Source organism: Prionailurus viverrinus, chromosome D2, assembly GCF_022837055.1.
Source record: "Prionailurus viverrinus isolate Anna chromosome D2, UM_Priviv_1.0, whole genome shotgun sequence".
NCBI classification, from domain to species: domain Eukaryota; kingdom Metazoa; phylum Chordata; class Mammalia; order Carnivora; family Felidae; genus Prionailurus; species Prionailurus viverrinus.
This window is the reverse complement of record NC_062571.1, coordinates 57,500,485-57,519,516: the sequence shown is the minus strand read 5'-3', so window position 1 is coordinate 57,519,516 and position 19,032 is coordinate 57,500,485. Positions and strand designations below refer to the sequence as shown.

General features: G+C 49.7%; 1 protein-coding gene across 11 annotated transcripts in view; it reads left to right on the top strand.

Moving 5' to 3' along the window:
* Positions 1–19,032, top strand: part of CRTAC1 (cartilage acidic protein 1) — a 157,998-nt gene that overhangs the window by 69,581 nt on the left and 69,385 nt on the right. For all 11 annotated transcript variants that reach the window (XM_047826131.1, XM_047826122.1, XM_047826125.1 and 8 more), the window contains exon 3: positions 14,919–15,115. In XM_047826131.1, coding sequence (XP_047682087.1) covers positions 14,919–15,115 — 197 coding nt within the window. The remainder of the gene's footprint in view (positions 1–14,918; positions 15,116–19,032) is intronic.

Here is a 19,032-nt window from a genome sequence, read left to right as displayed (position 1 = left end):
GAGAGAGAGAGAGAAACACTGATCAGATCAACCCTTCTCAAACTTCACTGTGTATGTGAGTCACCCAAGCATCTTGTTTAAATGGAGGTTCTGACTCAGAGATCTGGGGCCCAGGATTTTGCATTTTTTACATGACCCCAAATGTTGCAGGTGCCAGCTGTTCCCACCCACACTTTGAGTAGCAAGGATCTTCCTGCCAGTCTTCTGTAATCACAGCGTACCAGCTCGAGTTGGGGCTTTACTCTAGCTGGATAGTTCAAATGTAAAATGTCTGAATTACCTAATATCTTAGGTTATAGTTGTGTACCTTTCATTATTAATTAAAATAGCTGTTTATTTTTAATTGCCATTCAGGTAGGTAATTTTATACTGCAAGCACTTTAAAGAATAACTATCTAGGTACATCTGGTACTTTGTCGCTAATACTTAACACACAACATTTTCTATCGCTAAACTTTTAATGCACATTTGCTCCAACAGCCAGATTCTGATTAGTGTTAATGCATGGCTAAGGGAATTCAAGCCAGCTTGGCAACAAAGACCCCTCTGAATGAATGCCTTTCATTGTTGGCAGCTTTATATTTTTTTAAAGCAAGAGTCTCTTCTAGGACTATTTCCTTCAAATCAAAATGAAGAGTTTAATTCATCAGTTAACACTCCATAGCAACTAGAAGGCTTTTGCTGCCTCCTCCAACTATTATTTCTTAAGACAGCCAGGCATGCCCCCATTAGCTGCAGGATGAGAAAAAACTGGAAGGAACTTGATTTTCCCATTGGGATGGGATCACAGGGTGTATAGGGAGTCGAATCCAGCAAGCAGTACTGTATATCCACAGGATCTGGAGAGAGCATGTGGAGATCCAGGCAGGCGAAGGGGGATGGGGCCAACACAGCATGGCCCATGTATCCTGATAGGCACAGGGCAGGGGTGGGGGTGGAGAGACGCCAACAGTGACTTACATTAGAAATTCCAAGGGGCGCCTGGGTGGCTCAGTTGGTTAAGGGTCTGACTTTTGGTTTCGGCTCAGGTCATGATCTCACGGTTCGTGGGTCCGAGCCCCACGTCAGGCTCCGCAGCTAGCAGCGTGGAGCCTGCTTGGGATTCTCTCTCTCTCTCCCACTCTCTCTCTCTCCCCCTTTCTCTCTCTCTCCATCTCTCTCTCTCTCTCTCTCTCTCTGTCTCTGCCCCTCCCCCACTCGTGCTGTCTTCTGTCTCTCTCAAAATAAATAAACTTTAAAAAAAAAAAAAGGAGAAATTCCAAGCAGACAGTCATCATGGGGGAAGCATATCAGCATAAAGAGGGGCCTGCCACCCAGCTAGAGTCTGGGCCAGGACTCTGGTTGGACAGACCCCTGGGCTAGAAGGACAGGGCTTTCCTAAGCTGAAGATGGCCATCTCCGTTCCCTCGTGAGCTGTGACCGACAGGAGCCCACCTGGTCCTTGTCTTCACGTGAAGCCCTGCCCTCCGCCATCCAAGAGCTGTTTTGTTCTCTCCCCCTCCCCAGAGCCGTGGCTAGTCACCTGTGTCTCCTGTGTCTCCTTGCTTGTCCAATGCAGGCATCAGGGCAGGCTGACTTAAAGCAGCTCCTGCATACCTCATGTCCAGTCTAGTGCCCAGCTCCGGACTCCGTCCCTGCTGGAGAGAACCACAGACACCTTCTGACCAGGCCCTCAACAAATTCCTATCGTCGCCCTTTCACAGGGCTTCCTGCAGCTCGATGGGCCTATCATTCAGCTCCTGTCGGGTAGGGTAGAAGAGCTAGAGCTCCCCGGGGGCCCACGCGGCTGCCTGTGCTGCAGACAACAGCCATATATTGTGTGCGTGCGCGCGCACGTACGCGCGCACGCACGGGTGGGTGCGTGCACATGCAAAACCTACGGCTGTGTCACAGTTTACATACGTTAACTCATTTGACCTTCAGGTAGAACAAATATTATTAGCTCTCCTTTATAGATGAGGAAACTGAATCCTAGAGAATGTAAGCAGGTTCCTTTAGCAAACACTGTGTTAGGGGCTAGAAGAATAAAATATAATCCAAAACTCTGCAGAGCTCAGTCTTCTCTGCTCAAGGCTACCCAGGTAATAATCCTAATAATTCATTCTTTCAAAAATATTTATCGAGTTCCCATTACGTGTGAGGCACCAAGTGTATGTGGGAGAAGACAGACATACTAATTAGTGTTTAGTGAGCATTTGCTCTTTGCCCAACACTGTACTAACAACTTTACATGTATTACCTTCATTCTCAGCACGACCCTAGGGCAGGGGGGCTGATTTCAGGAAATAGGCATGGACAGGCTGGGGTGACTTGCCCAAGGACACCTACACTGTAGACAGTTGCAGAGCGGGTGATATGCCCTCGGGTGGTCTGACTTCTGGGCCACGCTCCTCACCACAGAGCTACACTGCCTCTCAGCCTCTCTGTTCGAACTCCAAGTCCGGTGTGCTTTCTGCTGCCCCCATGTTGCAGCCACAGAGCCCACTCGCTCCCTAGAAAGGATATTCCCACCACCTTTACCCAGCCACTCCCAGGGACTGAGGGAAAGCAGCCCCCATTCCAGATCTAAGACCGTGAATGCCTGCTCCCATCCTGTGTGGCTCCCTGAGACAGCCATGCCTGCACTCCACCTCTGCTTGTGCCTTGCCTCTGGTGGACCCCCTGGCCCCTGTCCTGGCCCCCCTGCTCTAATTGCTTCACTCCTGGTACAAAGCGTGTCCTCCCTGCCCCCTCAGCTAACCCTGTCCCGCCCTGCCTTCTGCCTCTTACCACCCCTCAAGTTGTCCCTACTTCACCCTCTAAGGTGGCTCACCCTGCATGCCCCATTTACCATGGAAAACTGCCATGTATTAACTCCTCAGTTGTTACTTTGACTTCTTCCTCCTTCCTTAAGCCGTGACTTCCACAGTGTCCTCTGTGGACACTAAGAACCTCACTTCTTTTTTTTTTTTTTAACTTTTTTAATGTTTATTTATTTCTGAGAGAAAGAGAGACAAGGTGTGAGTGGGGGAGGGGCAGAAAGAGAGAGACACACAATACAAAGCAGGCTCCAGGCTCTGAGCTGTCATCACAGAGTCCGACACGGGGCTTGAACCCACGATCAGTGAGATCATGACCTGAACTGAAATCCAGCGCTTAACCGACTAAGCCACCCAGGCACCCCAGAACCTTACTTCTTTACCTAGGAGCAGACCAAGGTCTCTGGGCACCAACTTCCCAGTTGCTCTCTTCCACCTTGTCCTGACTTCTTACCCATCCTGCCTTCCTCTCTTCTTCTCTTAATTCTGGGTGATCGGAGCTTAGACGGCTGGTGCTTTAGACTCTGTCTGCTCCACCTCCTACACGTCCTGCAGGGTCCCTCTAAATCCACTGCCTTCTGGGGTCTTTTCCTCTTACCCACAAATATGCACAGGCATGGTGCATGATGGCAAAACTGTCACTTAACTGTGTCCCCTAGCCAGGATCCAAGGCCTTCCTGTGCCCTTCTGGTCCTCAGTGAGTCAGCCACACTGCTGCCCATCCACTCTCCTCTGCCCTCAACCCAGCTCCTCTCTCTTCTCTAAGGAAACAGCTTCCTTGAAGGTCATCCGTGCCTTCCAAGTTGCAAGATCCATTTGCTTGTTCAATCCTTGGCCTTTTTGACTTCTTGAAAGCATTTAGCACTGTTGTCCATGCCTCTCTTTTTAACCCTTGCTTTCTTGATTTCTGTGTCTTCATGACTCTGCTTTGTCTTAGGAGTCATTTGCTTGCAAGGAACAAAAATCTGCTCAAGGCATTGGGGAGTTTTTGGAATAATTCAGAAGAATTTCCATTCCTCTGCACTATCATTTCAGTTCTGTCCCCTGGCCAGTCCCTCATGCACACAGCCACCAGACAGTTCTCTTCAAAGTAGTCCTGTTTTAATGGTACGTCCTGCCCAGAATCCTCCAGCAGCTCCCCATTTCCCACCAGATAAAATCTGAAGTCTTACATGCCACAACATCCAAAGTCCTAGCTGCCATGTACTTTCCAGTTTGCCTTCCTCTCTTTTGCACGACTGTCCAACACACATCTCTGTGTCATCTAGTTATTCTACCTTCTATTCCCTAAGCAGATTTTTCTGCTTCATAGCTCACACTATTTCTTTTATAAATGCCTAACTCATATCTTCTATGAAAATCTTCTACTTCCTTCACGTTCTAGATCAAATGTATCTTCTTTATAAAGGCTTTGCCCCAGCAGAAGTGACCTCTCACTCCTCTGAAAGCTTGGGATTGGGGCCCCTCCTTATTTGCCATATTAGGCTGGAGGCTCTCTGAGCAGAGAATTACATCATGTGTCATGCAGTGTGCCCAACCTGGAAACAGGATCCCAGAAGGGTGGAATGAAGTCATTGGAGAAAAACTGGCTTCTCTTTTTTACTCTTAAAGAAGAGGGAGGCATCCATAGGCTTCTTGCCTCACTGTTCTGCCTCTAAATTGACCCACCTGCTTAACCAGGAGAGAAACAGAGACAAAGACTAGTGTCTTTTTATCTGAAAGCTTCCAGGTACTTACGGCATGAGAGAAGGAAGTTTGACTAGACATTTGAAGTATTTTGTGATGAAGCAGTTAAGTGATTTGCCTGAACCCACGGAAGGCTGATCACAGAGTTGGGCCAGGGCTCACCACGTGTCCTCCCACACCCCACACCGGGCTCGTTACTGCCAGCTCTCTGTGCCCTCTTGCCCCCTGCAGCCAGCAATGGAGGGGCAGGCAGGAAGCCAAGAGCCAGACCCATTTCCAGAACATAGTGAGTCAGACAGTCGCTCCACTTTCTGTGTTTACCTCTTTCTGGAGCTTCTGGAGGGGAGTGGGGAGACCTTGAGATGTATCTAGAGGACACAGGGACTCGGTGTTGCCAGGGAATCATTGCCTTCCATCAGTGGGCCCTGGCAAGTCTGTCTCCGGAATGTACAGACCCAGATGAGTGACTGTCTATCTAGAGACACATCCTTCATCCTTCCTGGCACTTCTCTTCCTGAAAATATGTAGCTCCTGTGATGCAGCTCTCACTAGCTTTGGTACTGGTTGAAGGCTGTCCACCACAGGCTCCCCGCTTCTGATGTGAGCATGTGACTCCACCTGGGCTAATCAGAGCCCTTCCCCGAGGCCTCTCACACTGGAACTGAGGAAGGAAAGCATCCGCCATCTGTGCTGAAGCTGAGAGGCAAGGCTGAGAGTGTTGCCACAGGCCAAGCCTTGCGAAGGAAGATGATGTGAGAGAAGGAGGCCGACAGACAGAGGGAAAAGGAATAGGAATGGAGAAATGAAGTCTTGATAAGCTTCTGGTCAGAACCCTGGTTCCAGTCACCCCGAGGCCTGGGTGTACCCTCTCTATTCTGGCATCTGAGCCAATAAATTCCTCCATTAGTTTAGGTGGAGTGTTTGCCACTTGCAGCCAAAGAATCCTGATTAACACAGCCTCCATCTGTCACCTGAATCCCTCCTTTAATAGTTTAAGGGAGTCCTGCCTCCTCTCTTCACCTTTTCTTGAGATAAACATGCAGTGAGGACTAGAGTCCTGGTCTTCACTATCGTCATCATCATCAACCTCATCATCATCATCAACACCAACAAAAATGACCAAGCGCTGTCTGTTCCTGGCATTGTCCTAGGTATAGTGGGGGAAAGAGCTGCAAATGGTAGTCTCTCCCTTCTGGGTGCTTCCATGCTCATCAAAATACAAGAAATTCCAAGGGCATAAAATACATGCTGAGCACAGATCTTCTTTAGAACAAGACATAAATCAATCAGTCTGCATGGAGTTTTTAAAGAACATAGATACTCATCACTACAGATTATTTTCTGACCTTTTGGTGCTAAACACCCCTTTCTTGAAAAGCCATCCACCCCCTAGAATAAAAGGTTTTTACCTCCATCTTAGAGTTACCTTCTTCTTTGTACTTTTTTGTGGGGTCTTCTCCAACCAGGTTAGCTCCTCATTCAGGATCAAATTTGTTTATTTGTTTGTTTGTTTGTTTGTTTTCTGGGATGCCCTTTCTAGACCTATCCAATTTACTCCACTATAAAGCCCCCAGCCCCAGATTTCTCATGATGCCTAGAGCCCTCCCACTGCCAAAGTCTCCATTCCTTTAAGCTAATATCTGGCCTCTGGATATATCCTCATACAGGATACAATCTGTAAATCTCCTGTTTAAATGTCTTCCCATATGTTTTCTGGTCCTGTTTAACCTCAACAACTTTCAAACAGTTACATATGTAAAAAAAGAAAAAAAAAGAGCATTACACATATTTCCAAACAAATTATCTATGTTCAACATTGTACATTCAACAGCTTTGTCTAGAAAGGAAAGAACAAGATAAACATGCAATTTATAAAGAATGAGAAAGAGGAATAGAAAAAACAGGGTTGTCTGGAATCCCTGTATTTCTTTTTTTTTAAGTTTATTTATTTATTTTGAGAGAGAGAGAATGCACAAGTGGGAGAGGGGCAGAAAGAGAGAGAGAGAGAGAGAGAGAGAGAGAGAGAGAGAGAGAGCGCGAGCGCATCTCAAGCAGGCTCCATGCTGTCAGCATAGAGCCTGATGCAGGGCTCGAACTCACAAACCATGAGATCATGACCTGAGCCAAAACCAAGAGTTGGGCACTTAACCAACTGAGCCACCCAGGTACCTCAAATCCCTGTATTTCTCATTACCCTTCCACTCTCAGCCTCTGCACAGACCATTAGAAATTCTGAGATCCAAGTATCACCCCAATGCATCCAGGCCTTCCTTGGGGAGACATGCCTACTGTGAACTGAAATGGCTGTCCTAGAGAATTCCACTGATTTGCAATACTCTTTCCTACTTTCCAGGAGAGAAAGCTCCTCTTCCCCTTAGATCTGAAATGATAGGTCATTATCTGAATCTTATTCCAAAAATTTAGTAGCTTAAAAATAATTTCTGATTTCTCACAATTCTGTGGGTCAGAAATTTGGGTAGGGCTCAGCTGGGTCATTCTTCTGCTCCACAGGCCATTAGTTGGTGTCACTGACTAGGCTGTTTTCAAGTGTAGGCTTGGCTGGACTGGACAGCCCGTGAGGTCCTCACTCAGGTATCTAGTGTGTAGGTGATCTTCCAGATGGTCTCTCCTGGGGGCTAGACTGGGCTTTCTCAGAGCATGGTTGTCTCAAGGTAGTTAAATTTCTTACATGGTGACTGGCTTCCCCCAGAGACCAAGGGGAAGCTGGTAGGTCTCCTACAGGCTAGGCCCTGAACTGGCTCGACATCACTTCCACTCCACCATATTCTGCAATCGAGGCAAGTCACAGAGCCTGCCCAGATCCAAGGGGAGGCAAAACAGATTCTACTTCTTGATGAGTGGAGTAACGTGTGAATACAGAGAAGAAAGGAAATGATGGCAACCATCTTTGGAGGTCATCTATCACACCACGTTTAACTCCTTCACTCACTTAAAGGGAACATGCTTTTGTTCATTTCTTATCCTTAAATAAACCACCATATAGGGGACCCTGTTCACCTTAGGCAACTCTTCTCAACCCCTTTTATCCCCACGCATTATTTCGCCTCGCAATCTCCATCCTCAAACCTAAAATGTTCCTTACATTTCACCTATACTCACCCTGAAGTACTTGTGTCAGAAAACTGTGTATTCCCAAGTGCTGACTCCAAATTAATTTTTACTAGAGCTTATTCTAATTTCGCATTCTGTTATGATAATGATCACTTAGAACTTGTAATATAACTATAAAATAAGGCTGATGGTCCTTTAAGCCAGGGGTTGGAAATCTTTTTCTGCAAAGAGCCAAATGGTAAATATTGTCAACCTCGGAGGTTTACAGTCTTTGTCGCAACTCCTCAACTCCTCAACTCTGTTGTATAGGAAAAGTGAAAAACAGCCATAGAAAATACATCAATGAGTGAACATGTCTGTGTCTCAATAAAACTTTTTTTTTTACAAAAATAGGTAGCAGGCCATATTTGGCCCAAAGGCCATAGTTTTGCTGTTCCCTGCTTTAGACTAAGGAATGAGTATGTCTTTCAGTTTATTTTGTCTAATAATTAGCTTTTGACTTTCAGAAAGTCACTCTTCTCTGAAAATCTTTTTTTTCATCTATAAATGAGGATATTGAGGGTCACCTGGGTGGCCCAGTCAGTTAAGCATCCAACTCTTCATTTCGGCTCAGGTCATGATCTCATGGTTCATGAGTTCAAACCCCACATGGGGCTTGGTGCTGACAGTGCAAAGCCTGCTTGGGATTCTCTTGCTCTCTCCCTGTCTCTCTCTCTCTCTCTTTCTCTCTCAAAATAAATAAATAAATCTTTAAAAATAAAATAAATAAATAAGGATATTGAAGTGAACAAAAATAAAATACCCCCTTATGCCCATAGTTGTGAAAATGCCACACACCTTTAAAATTCTGTAGAGGACATGCCCAAGATGGCCACAAGATGGGTTGTTTCTCCGTGATAATGTCTCAGAGTCCTGTTGGTATTTCCATGATTTTATGTCCTTCCAAGAGTCTCTCTATTTGTTTCTGTAGGTCTTCATATCCCCTTATCCATGTGTCTCTGTTTCTATATGGGCCATTCTCTTTATCTGTGTTTATGTATGTGATTTTCTGTCTGTGCTCAGGGTTTTACTGACCCTCATCTGTGTGCATTCTTGTGTGTCTCTATCTTGTTTCTTTGTGTATACATACATCTTTCTCTTCTTTCTGCCCTGCCTCTCTCCCCTGACTATAATGTTGAATAGCTGCATATTTTTCATTATTTCCTTTTAGAATGAAAAAATTTTCCTATTCTTAATTTTCAAAATAGATATAGCATATTTTATATAGTTTTCATGTTTTATATGCTGTATATTTTTTAAATTTCCATTTATGTACAATAAGATATCACATGTAAATTCCTTAGCACAATATCTAATATTCAGTAGGTACCCAGTAATTATTATGTCTTTTTATCTGGCTTCCCTTTATGTAACTGCCTAAGTGACTTTTTTTTCACATGGGTCAATGATTCTCAACAGAAAAGAAGGTAGATCCTCTGTATCTTTCTAGAACACTTTGTTGTTCTGTCCCATCCTTACCTAGGGCACCAGCCCCCAGCCTCCTCATTGTCATTACTATGTCTGTACACATCTTGTGGGAACTAGTAAAAATAGGAAATCGAAGTTTATTTTTGCTCACCCACCCAGTGATGATCCCATACCTTCCACAGCTTCTTCTCTTTTGTTCACTCGGCAAGTATTTATTGAGCGTTCACTATGTACTCAGTGATGGGGATGAACAAAGCAGACACCGTCCCTGCCCTCACAGAGCTTATGGTTTACTGGGAGAAATGGGCAATAACTATGCACCTGAACGAGAGCGGAGCAGTGGGTGCACGATTGGATTGGAATACTGGGGAGGGAATGATCTCTCTGAGCTGCCTTTCAAGGTGGGACCCAGAGGGTGAGCAGGAGCCAGCCTAGGACAAAGCAGGAGGGAAATGAAGGACACTTCCTAGGACAAAGCAAGAGGTCATGGGGCTGGGGTGGCACCAGGAACTGAAAGGAGACCAGCATGGTTGGGGGAGGTCAGCAAGGCGGCAACAGACCGAGCCAGGCTCCCAGGCCAGGCATAGTGAGGGGTCATTCCAACATTAAAGGGGGCCACCAAAGGGTTTTAAGCAGGAGAGTGGCTGATCTGCTTTATGTGTTTCAAAAGTGTTTCTGGCTACAGTGTGGGGGAATGGTTAGATTTTAGGGGCCGGAGGGGAAGCAGTGGAAGGAGACTCTCCAGAGATGGTGACAGTGAGTGAGGAAAGAAGAGAAAGCATTAGGAATATTTTAGGAGGTAGAAATGACAAGATTGGCCGATGAATTAGATGTGAAGACAAGGGGGCGGAAGAGCAAGGCTGGCACCAGGGTGCCCGTTGCAGGGAAGGGGGGTGCCGAGCAATCATACTTCCATTTTGGGCACGTTCCATCGGAGACTAGTGTGGAGCATGCAAGGGGAAATGTCAGGCAGGCCGTCGGATGTAGGAGTCTGTGCTCGGACTAGGGATTCGGGTCGGGGATGGAAATGTGGGGGTTGTCGGTCGTGGGAATGGATGCCATCCACCAGTGGAAGGGGACAGAGAGAGGAGAAAGGGGCCCAGGAGCAGGGAGAGAAGGCAGAACCTGTAAAGAGGAAAAGGAAGGGGAACCAGAGAGGGAAAGGAGCCAGGACAGCATGCGTCCTCAAAGCCAAGAGTGCAGGGTGTTTCAAGAGGGAGTGGAGAGAGAGCAGGCCCTCACACTGGGTGCAGCTGGGATGCCGAGGGAGATGAGGACCTAAAGCCTGTCCCTAGATGTGGCCGCATGAAAGCCACCTGTGACAGTAATAAGAGTGGCTTTGCTGGAGTTGGGGGGAATGGGGGTGGGGGTGGGGTGAATGGGTGATGAGAGAATTAGGACCACCTGTGAAGACCAGTATCCAAGAAGTTTGGTCGTGAAGGGGAAGAAAGAAACACGCTGCAGAGGATGAGAGATCAAGGGTGAGGTGTTTGGGATAAGAGATACAAGGAGCGGAGGGGGGGCGGGGCTCAGCCCGCTAAGCGTCTGATTATTGATCTTGGCCCAGGGCATGATCTCATGGTTCGTGGGTGCAGAGCCTACTTGGGATTCTCTCTCCCCCTCTCTCTCTGCCCCTCCCCCTCTCATACTGTCTCTGTCTCTCTCTGTCTCTGTCTCTCTCTTTCTCGCTCAAAATAAATAAACTTAAAAAAAAAAAAACACTAGGGTGTGTTTGGAAACTCAAAATGATCAGCGAAGAGCGAGATTGTGCCTCAGCTTTTGTGTTACTTTTCATAACGATGAGAACTTAGAATTGTGTAACTCTTCACAGTTTACCGAGTGTTATCACACACACTATCTCAGCCTTACAGCCATGCCATGAGGTACGTAGCAGCCCTGAGTTAGGGATGAGGCAGTAAGGGACATGTTCAAGGTCACAGCCAGGAAGGGGCAGGGCCAGGCCCCCGTGCCCACACTGCTCCCCTCCCCTAACCCAAAGGCCCTCCCTGTCCACAGCAGTCCTGTCCCAGAGGACGGGCACCAGAATTAGTTGGCACTCACACGGTATGGGTTGTGCCCTACCAGTGCCCCTCAGGCAGGTTTTCCAGTTGCCACCAAGCCAGTCACTTCTGCCTGCTGGCCCAGCTTTGATGTTATGAAGTCACGGCTGCTTTTCAAGAACACAAGACCCTGTCCCACTTCCCAAGCCCCTTTAACTGAGCCTCAGCTCTTCCTGAATTTCTGGAAGAAACCAACGATTTCTGGCAGGTGTCAGAGAGAGGATATGTGACATTTCACATCCCTCACCTCCAGCCCCTGAGGCTTGTCAACACAGGGACCGCCACCCAGAGAGGCCGTGGGTGGGTTAGTGACTGTGGCCAACCTCGGTGCCTCGGTCTCCACATCTGTAAAATCCTGTAAAATCCATTAGGATGAAGTGAGATGGTGGGTATACGGCACTCAGAAGGGTGCTTGGCACGTGATGACTGCTCTATTGACGCTGCTCGTGATTATTTTCATCCTCTCACTCACTCATACGTTGGACAGACATTTGTGGAGCACCTTCTCAATGCCAAGGATCGCTGTAGGCACAGCAAATACAGAGATGTAGCCACATGCTTCCTGGGCTCGAGAAGCATATGTTGTAACGAAGGGAAGGGATGTTGGAACACAAACAGCTCTGCCCTCGCAGGAGTAAGCGAGGTGCAAAACACCGGGTACCCGGAGAAGAGAGCGCATCCAGGCGAGAGGCAGTCGGTAGGGGCAGGCTGCGGGGGAGGACGGGAGGGGGAGACCATTCCCCACGGAAGGGGGCAGCTGCAGCTGAGCAAAGTCACAGGAGCTGGAGAAGGCAGAGACTGTTTGGGGGTGGGGGGCGGGTGGTGAGGAACCCGACAGGAGCATCTGCTCCGGGGAGAAGAGGGGAGGGGATGAGACTGGTTATCCTGGGGGAGGATTGTGGGAGGCCCAGATGTCAGTCCGGCAGACCCAGCAAGGGGCAGCCTGGGTGGAGGCAGGACGGTCAACTCTGCATTTACTTCTGGCTTCGCATCAGGGCTTTTTGGGAAGCCTAGTAGGATCTGTTGGTTTGGCTTTGTGTCTGTCGTCCTTAGGGGGGGTGGTGGGAGGGAAGGGGCCACAGTGTCAAGATTCGCCCCAGGCCACCAGTTAGGTTTAGGCAGGACTCCACGGCACCTACCCCTTCCGTAACAGATGGAGGAACTTGAACCGGCCTGGTAACCCCACCCCGCTAACCCCTAGGGAATGCCCTGGAACTAGCACCCCCAAGCTCGCCAAAGAAGAGATGATTCAGTGCCATCTGCTCCCCCAGGGCCACCACCATGGGGGAGCAGGGACCTTGTGGGCACACCTGCCACCGAGGCTTCAGGGCCAAAGGACTGGCCTCCAATTTGCACAGAGCCAGGCCCCTACCTCCCTGTGGCCACATTTGTCGACACGTGTTGTGACCCCTGAGTTAGTCCAGTTTGCAGAACAGAAACCCAGAACCTAGCAAGGGAAACTGACCAGCCTGAGGTTACAAAACCAATCTGGGGGAAAGTCAGGACCTGGGAAAAGTAAATGAAATCGAGGATGAGAACGTGCAAGTGCTGTGGGAATGGCAGGCTATTATCTCCTCCTTCATGGGCATTTCTCATGGTCGCTACTTTGGGGGAAGTCACCAGAAAGATAAATCAGAGAACCGGGAGCGTTGACACCATGGGCAGTGTGGAAAGAACACGGGATTTAGACCCTAGAGACAGTTAGAGGCCTGGCACGGCCAATACCAGCTGTGTAACCTTGGACAGCTCACTGCCTCCCTGACCCTCAGTTTCCTTTTCTAGGAAAATGCCTTATCAACCCTCGTTCTGTGGGGCTGAGGTGAAACAATGCATCTGATAGTGCTTTTAATGAGCCCTGGGCTCTAGGACTGTGGTGTCTTGTGAGGAGCAGTAAGATGGTAGCAACCAGCAGACCTGGGGGCTTGGAGGACTAGTGTGCAGCATCCTGGCACTTTCTGTCCCTGGGGGCGGGAGCCAGCTGCTGCCGGTGCTGGAACCCAAGTGTTCTGTCTCTCCTGCCCAGACGCGCCCCATGGGTCATGCCGGGCCCTCGACTTGCAGACCTCAGACACTGTTCATCAAGGCGTGCAAGGCACGACCTTCCATCCCTGGGTGCTGACGCAGCTCCCAGTGAGCTCTGCACCCCCGCCCCACCTTAACACACTGTGGGTGCCAAAATGCGCCTGGCCAGTCACTCAGCATTCCCCAAACTTCACAAGCTCTGCATCTCAGTGACGGAGGAGAGGCCCAAGTTGGATCAGTTTCAGGAAAACAAGAAGTGATTTCTCTCAAAGACCTTGGCGAGGTCTTTCCGCTCACCCCATCCCCACCCCCTGAGTGTTCTGGGCCAGGACAGCCGGAGGCCTGCAGCTAAACGTCACTCAGGATGTACACGCTTAGGTTAAAACAAAAGCAGGAGGCCGGGACTAATGGATGGACGTTGGCCGGGTTCCTTAGGAGAGCCTGGCGAGCTGGTGTTCCCTAGAGGCGGGAGAAGGTCTTCAGACATTCACGGCTATGCCTCCCGAGGGTGACCTTGGGCATGGCGCTTTCCACAGATGGAAAGGCAATGGGAAGAAATCGACTGTGGGACACCTAAACCCTTATGACTCAGACGTGGATTCCGAGGTTTCATTCATTCAATCATTCAACAAGTATTTATTGAGCACCTATTGTGTGTCAGGGACTGTTCTAAGCCCTGGCGAACGAAACAGACAAAAACTTCTGCCCTTGTAGCTGATATTCTAGTGGGATCAGACAGAGAAGGAAGAGATAAACAAGAAGATAGGGAACGGTCTGCTGCTAGTAAAAGCTTCAGGGGAAGAGAGCAGGGATGAGGGATAAGAGTAGTGGGGTGGGGAGTGTTTGCAGGTTTCAGGAATGTGGCAGGAAGGCCTCACTGAGAAGCAACAACAGAGCCAGGGAGACAGCCACGTGGATATCTGGAGGAAATGGCTCCTGGGCAGAGGGAACAGCAGGTGCAAAGTCCCTGAGGCAAGAACATGCCTGGGGCTTCAGTGCAGCAAGAGACTGAGTGGCTGCAGGAGAATGAGACCTGAGAGATGACAATAGATGAGCATTTTAATCTTTTCATATGGAGTCCCTTAGAAAAAGAGATCCAACGGATCCACCCACTGACTTTCAATGTGTTTGTAATCTCCGGGGGAGGTGCCCATTTCATGCTACTGTGTTTAAATGCCGGGGCTCTGTCAGGAAAGAGTCATTCCAAACCTCAGCAACAAAGCCTCTGCTCTTCCAGGGCTCGTTTGTGCAGCAAGTGCCTGCATCCAGGACCTAGCACCTGACACTTACTAGCTGCATTACCTTGGGGAACGGCACCCTGACCCTCATTTTCTCCAGTGCAGCTCATCGGTTGCCTCGTCTGTGAAAAGCATTAGTAATACAACCTCCCATGCCCACCCCACTTGCTTATTAGATTTAAATTAGTAAGATCATAAATATGAAAGTGTCTTTTACATTGAAATGGGCAAGGTAGATCTAGGGGGGGTGGTCATTTTCTTCAGTGAAGCCCGTGGTAAGGGGATTGTCACGGGCTGCCCGTCCCTCTGTGCCACTCTGCTTCTCATACTGTGTCCCATGTGGGCCCAGCTGACTCTTACTTTAAGTGAGTCTGTATCTGATTCAGGGACACTCACCAAACACCCAGGGACTCCTAAATGAGCCAGGACTGAATTGCGCCCCCCCCCCCCCAACTGACCTGTCTGGGAGGACTTTCCAAGCCCCATTGCTGACGGGGGGGGGGGGGGGGGGGGGCAGGGACCCCAGGTGAGCCCAGCTGCTCCTCCTCAACACCCCCTCCCCCTACCTCCTCCAGGTACAACGGCCCCAACCTGGTTCTGAAGTATGACCGGGCCCAAAAGCGACTGGTGAACATCGCAGTGGATGAGCGCAGCTCCCCTTACTATGCACTGCGGGACCGGCAAGGGAATGCTATCGGCGTCACAGCCTGCGACATCGACGGGGATGGCCGTGAGGAGATCTACTTCCTCAACACCAATAATGCCTTCTCAGGTAAGGGTGTGGGGCCCTGGGCCTCTTCCTGCTTCCCACCCTCTTCCTCCCAACACCAGCTGGAGGTAGGGCCTTCCGGGCCCTGGCCTTCCTCAGGCTACTGTCACGGGCTCCCGCAGGCACAGACCCCTGCTGCCTCCAGCACCTCGCTCTGTCCCAGCTGAGACCCCCAGGAGGACCCCTTCTTCTCTTGTAAATGAAGCTTGTTCTCAGCTCCCAGGCCCTGGGCCTAGAAACTTTGGAGCATGAGTGGAGGAGACCTGTTCTCTCCCTCAGACTTTCTGTCCTCCTTGCCCCCCAGTCCTCCTAACCCCTCCCTTCCTTTCCCTCCACTGCTCACTGGACAGATGGCCCCCCGGAATCGCCCTCTATGCTGCTTCTAGGGGACCTTTCAAAATGCTTTGAAATCCTTCAAGGGCCCCCCACAGCTTTTAGCTGAGCTCATTTATTCACGCCACAAATTCCTGCTGAGCACCAACTCCATTCCAGACTAGAGGTACTAGAGGCTGGGGATACAACTTGGAAGAAGACGGACTTGAGTTCATGGAGCCTTTCCCAGCCCAAAGTGTCTCATCTGACTTACCTGGGGGTCTTGTATAAATGCACATTCTGACTCAGCAAGTCTGCGTGGGGCCCAACATCCTGCATTGCTAACATACTCCCAGGCTATGATGATGCTGCTGGCCCAGGGACCACACTTTGAGTAGCAAGGCCCTACAAACCAAGGAATGGCTGAGGAAAATTGATGCCCAGAAAGCTAAGTAACAGTAACAATAATGGTAACAGCTAATGCTTAAGTAGCACCTACTGTGTGCCAGGCCTAGATCCAAGCACTTTGTATTAATCATCTCATCTAAGCCTTGCAACAACTCATTTAGGTAGGTTCTGGGCATCCCACTTTATAGCTGAGGAGACCAAGGCACAGAGGTCACATGACTGGCACAAGGCCACAAAACTTGTAAGTCCCAAGATTCAAACCCCGGGGTCTGACTCCAGATCCACCCTTTAATTAAGATACACCCAAGCCCTGGGGTAACTGGGTGGCTCAGTTGGTTAAGTGTCCAACTCTTCATTTCGATCTCATGGTTCGTGGATCGGGCTCTGTGCTGACAGTACAGAGCCTGCTTGGGATTCTCTGTCTCCTCTCTCTCTGCCCCTCCCCCACTCGTGCTCACTTTCTCTCTCTCTCTCTCTAAATAAGTAAAAAAAAAAAAAAAAAAAAAAAAAAAGGAAAGAAAGAAAGAAAAGAAAAGGAAAAAAAGATACTCCATGGCCTTGCTCAATCCTATGTCCTCAGGACCCAGTGGAGAGCCTGACTCATAGTGGGTGCCTAGTGTTGCACAAGTTGGGGGACTATGTACTTGGGGCTAAATATCAAAATGGTTCCCAGCCCTTAACTCTCCCATTCTCTCAAGCCTGAGCTCAGCCCACTAGAATGAAGTCCATTCCCATGGGGCCACATCTGCTGGAAAGTCCCAGGCCATAATGTCCTCCTGGGGCACTCAGAGCCTCATGTCCCTAAGGGGCCAGGTGGGACATGCGTTGGACTCTTCCAGATGGCAGCAGCCTCTTCGGTTGGTCTAGACAACACCCTATAGTTCAGACTTTATGTATTCACCATCTTGGACCCTCCCAATCTCCTAGAGGCAGGTGATTGCCTGGCTCTGGGGTTCACCTTCCCCACCTCTTCCCCAGCCCGAGCACACACATTAGCTTTCCTTGGGCCCATAATGTTGCCCCCACTAGTTTCTGAGGCCAGGCCAGAATCCAGCCCCTAGACTGCCCTGATGTTGAGCCCTGCCAGTGGCATGAATGGGAGGAGAAGAGGTTGGGGCCCGTGCCAGGGGCAGGGGCCGACACAGGCGGGGCTGACTGGCTGGCAGCCAGCCTTGTGCAGCCAAGAAACAATGAGCCACAGCCCCGAGTGGTGTTTTATGGGTTTTCATCTCATCTTGCCACCAAGTGAGGCCTGAGAGATAGTAATTATCCCTACACAAATATCAGGGCATGATTACCCAGCTGGATTTACTGCCCTCTCTCCAACCAAGCCAAGATTGGATTAGGACACAATTAATTGATGGGCTGATCAACCCTTTAAGTTGATCAAGGTCAGGAGGGGAGCAGCAGCAAGGGACAGCGGTGAAAGGGGTGAGTCCCCAGGAAGATGTGGGAGGGCAGAGAAGCAGAAATAAGGAGAACTGTGGAAGGCGGGGGGGGGGGGGGGGGGGGGGGGGGGGGGCGGTGTTCAACATAGGCTTGGCAGGCAGGATGCCAGAGGAAGGGGACAGACTCTCCTCCCCACTCACCGAACAAAGAGCACCTGGGAGGAGACTTCAGGTGGCTCTGAAGCAGTAGCCCCTCCCATGCTCTTGGAGTGTTCCATTGTGAATCCTAGGACAGAGGTGCTCGGCCCCAGCTGTACGTTAAAATCTCCTGGGGAGCTTTTATCACTCCCAGTTCCCACAGTGCCCCCCAGTGTGGTCGATTCCGAATCTCTGGGGGTGGGACCCAGTTAGCAGACTGTAAAGCTTTCCAGGTGATTCCCATGTGCAGTCAAAGTTGAAAGACTAACCAACCCCCCACCCCCGCACCAGTCATGTTAGTTTCGTGCCCAGCCTAGCCTAACCATGGCCCCATTCATTCATGAATGTATTCATTCATTGGACAACTATTTAATGAGCACCTACTGTGTGCCAGGCTCTATTCTAGGCATTGAGGATGCCCTATGAATGAAACAAAAATCCTACCCTCCTGAAGTTTACACTGTATGCCCAGTACAGCTATATATTTCTCTAGGTACCTGACTCTCATGGACTCTAAAGTCCTCATACCGGCACCCCCAGCCCAGCTAGATTTTGAACGTCCTAAGAGCATAGTCAAAACCTGATAAATAAATCCCGAAAGAACAGACAAGGCATGAGTCATTGGGCCTGAGAGAAGGTGTGCCAACCAAGGTAAGGCAAGGGGAGGCAGCAACATGGAAGACCCCCAGGAGGTCCTGGGCTTCCTGGGTTGGAGGGCACAAGTGTTCATCTGGGAGAGGCTGGAGCTGGGCCCCCAGTGCTGGGGCAAGGGCGACAGTGCCCACCAGCCTCAGCTCCAGACATGCAGCTCCCGGTGACCTTCTGTGGGTTCAAGTTCATTTTTCAGTTGGGTGATTCAGTCGATTCATCGACAGTGGGCAGGTGTGGAGCTGGGATATTTGTGCCACGTCAGCGCCTCCTTGGGTCCAGCTGGCACGATACTCAGCCACTGCCACCCTGCCCACTGTGGGGAACCTGAGATCCCCTCTAGGAGCCCTGCCAACCCACGCCTGCCCTGGCATGTGCCTGGGAGGGACCTGTGGAAGGACAGCCCTGTCCCCTCCCTTAGCCAGTCTTTGGGATGTCAGCACTGGTGTCCTGGAGAAGGGTTGAGACCCTGCATCCTAGCAGTGGGGGGTCAGTCTGTACAACACTGGGGTCTGCACCTTACTCACTGGGTGACTTCTTTCAGCCTCAACCCCTTCATCTGTAGAACACGAAAAATGCTATCAACTTCCTAAGCTCAGCTCCCTCCATGAGCTCCATAGACTATATCCAGAGTCTCTGTCGTGGCCTACAACACCCCTCCTTGGTGTGAGCAGATTGCCCTTCTGACCTCGTTGCCTCCACTCACTCACTTCCTCTTGCTCACCATGTTCCCACCTGAGGCCTTCATACTTGCTGTTCCCTCTGCCTGAAATGCTTTTCCCACCACTATTGTCAGAAATCACTCTTTCCCTTCATTCAGGCTCATCCCCAGATGCCCTACACCTTAAATCCCTATCTGTCTCTGCTACCTTAATTCACTTTATTCCTCTTCCTAGCACTTAGCACTACTGAAAGTATGTTATACATTTGTTGTTCATCTCTCCTACTCAGCTCCACAGGTGTAAA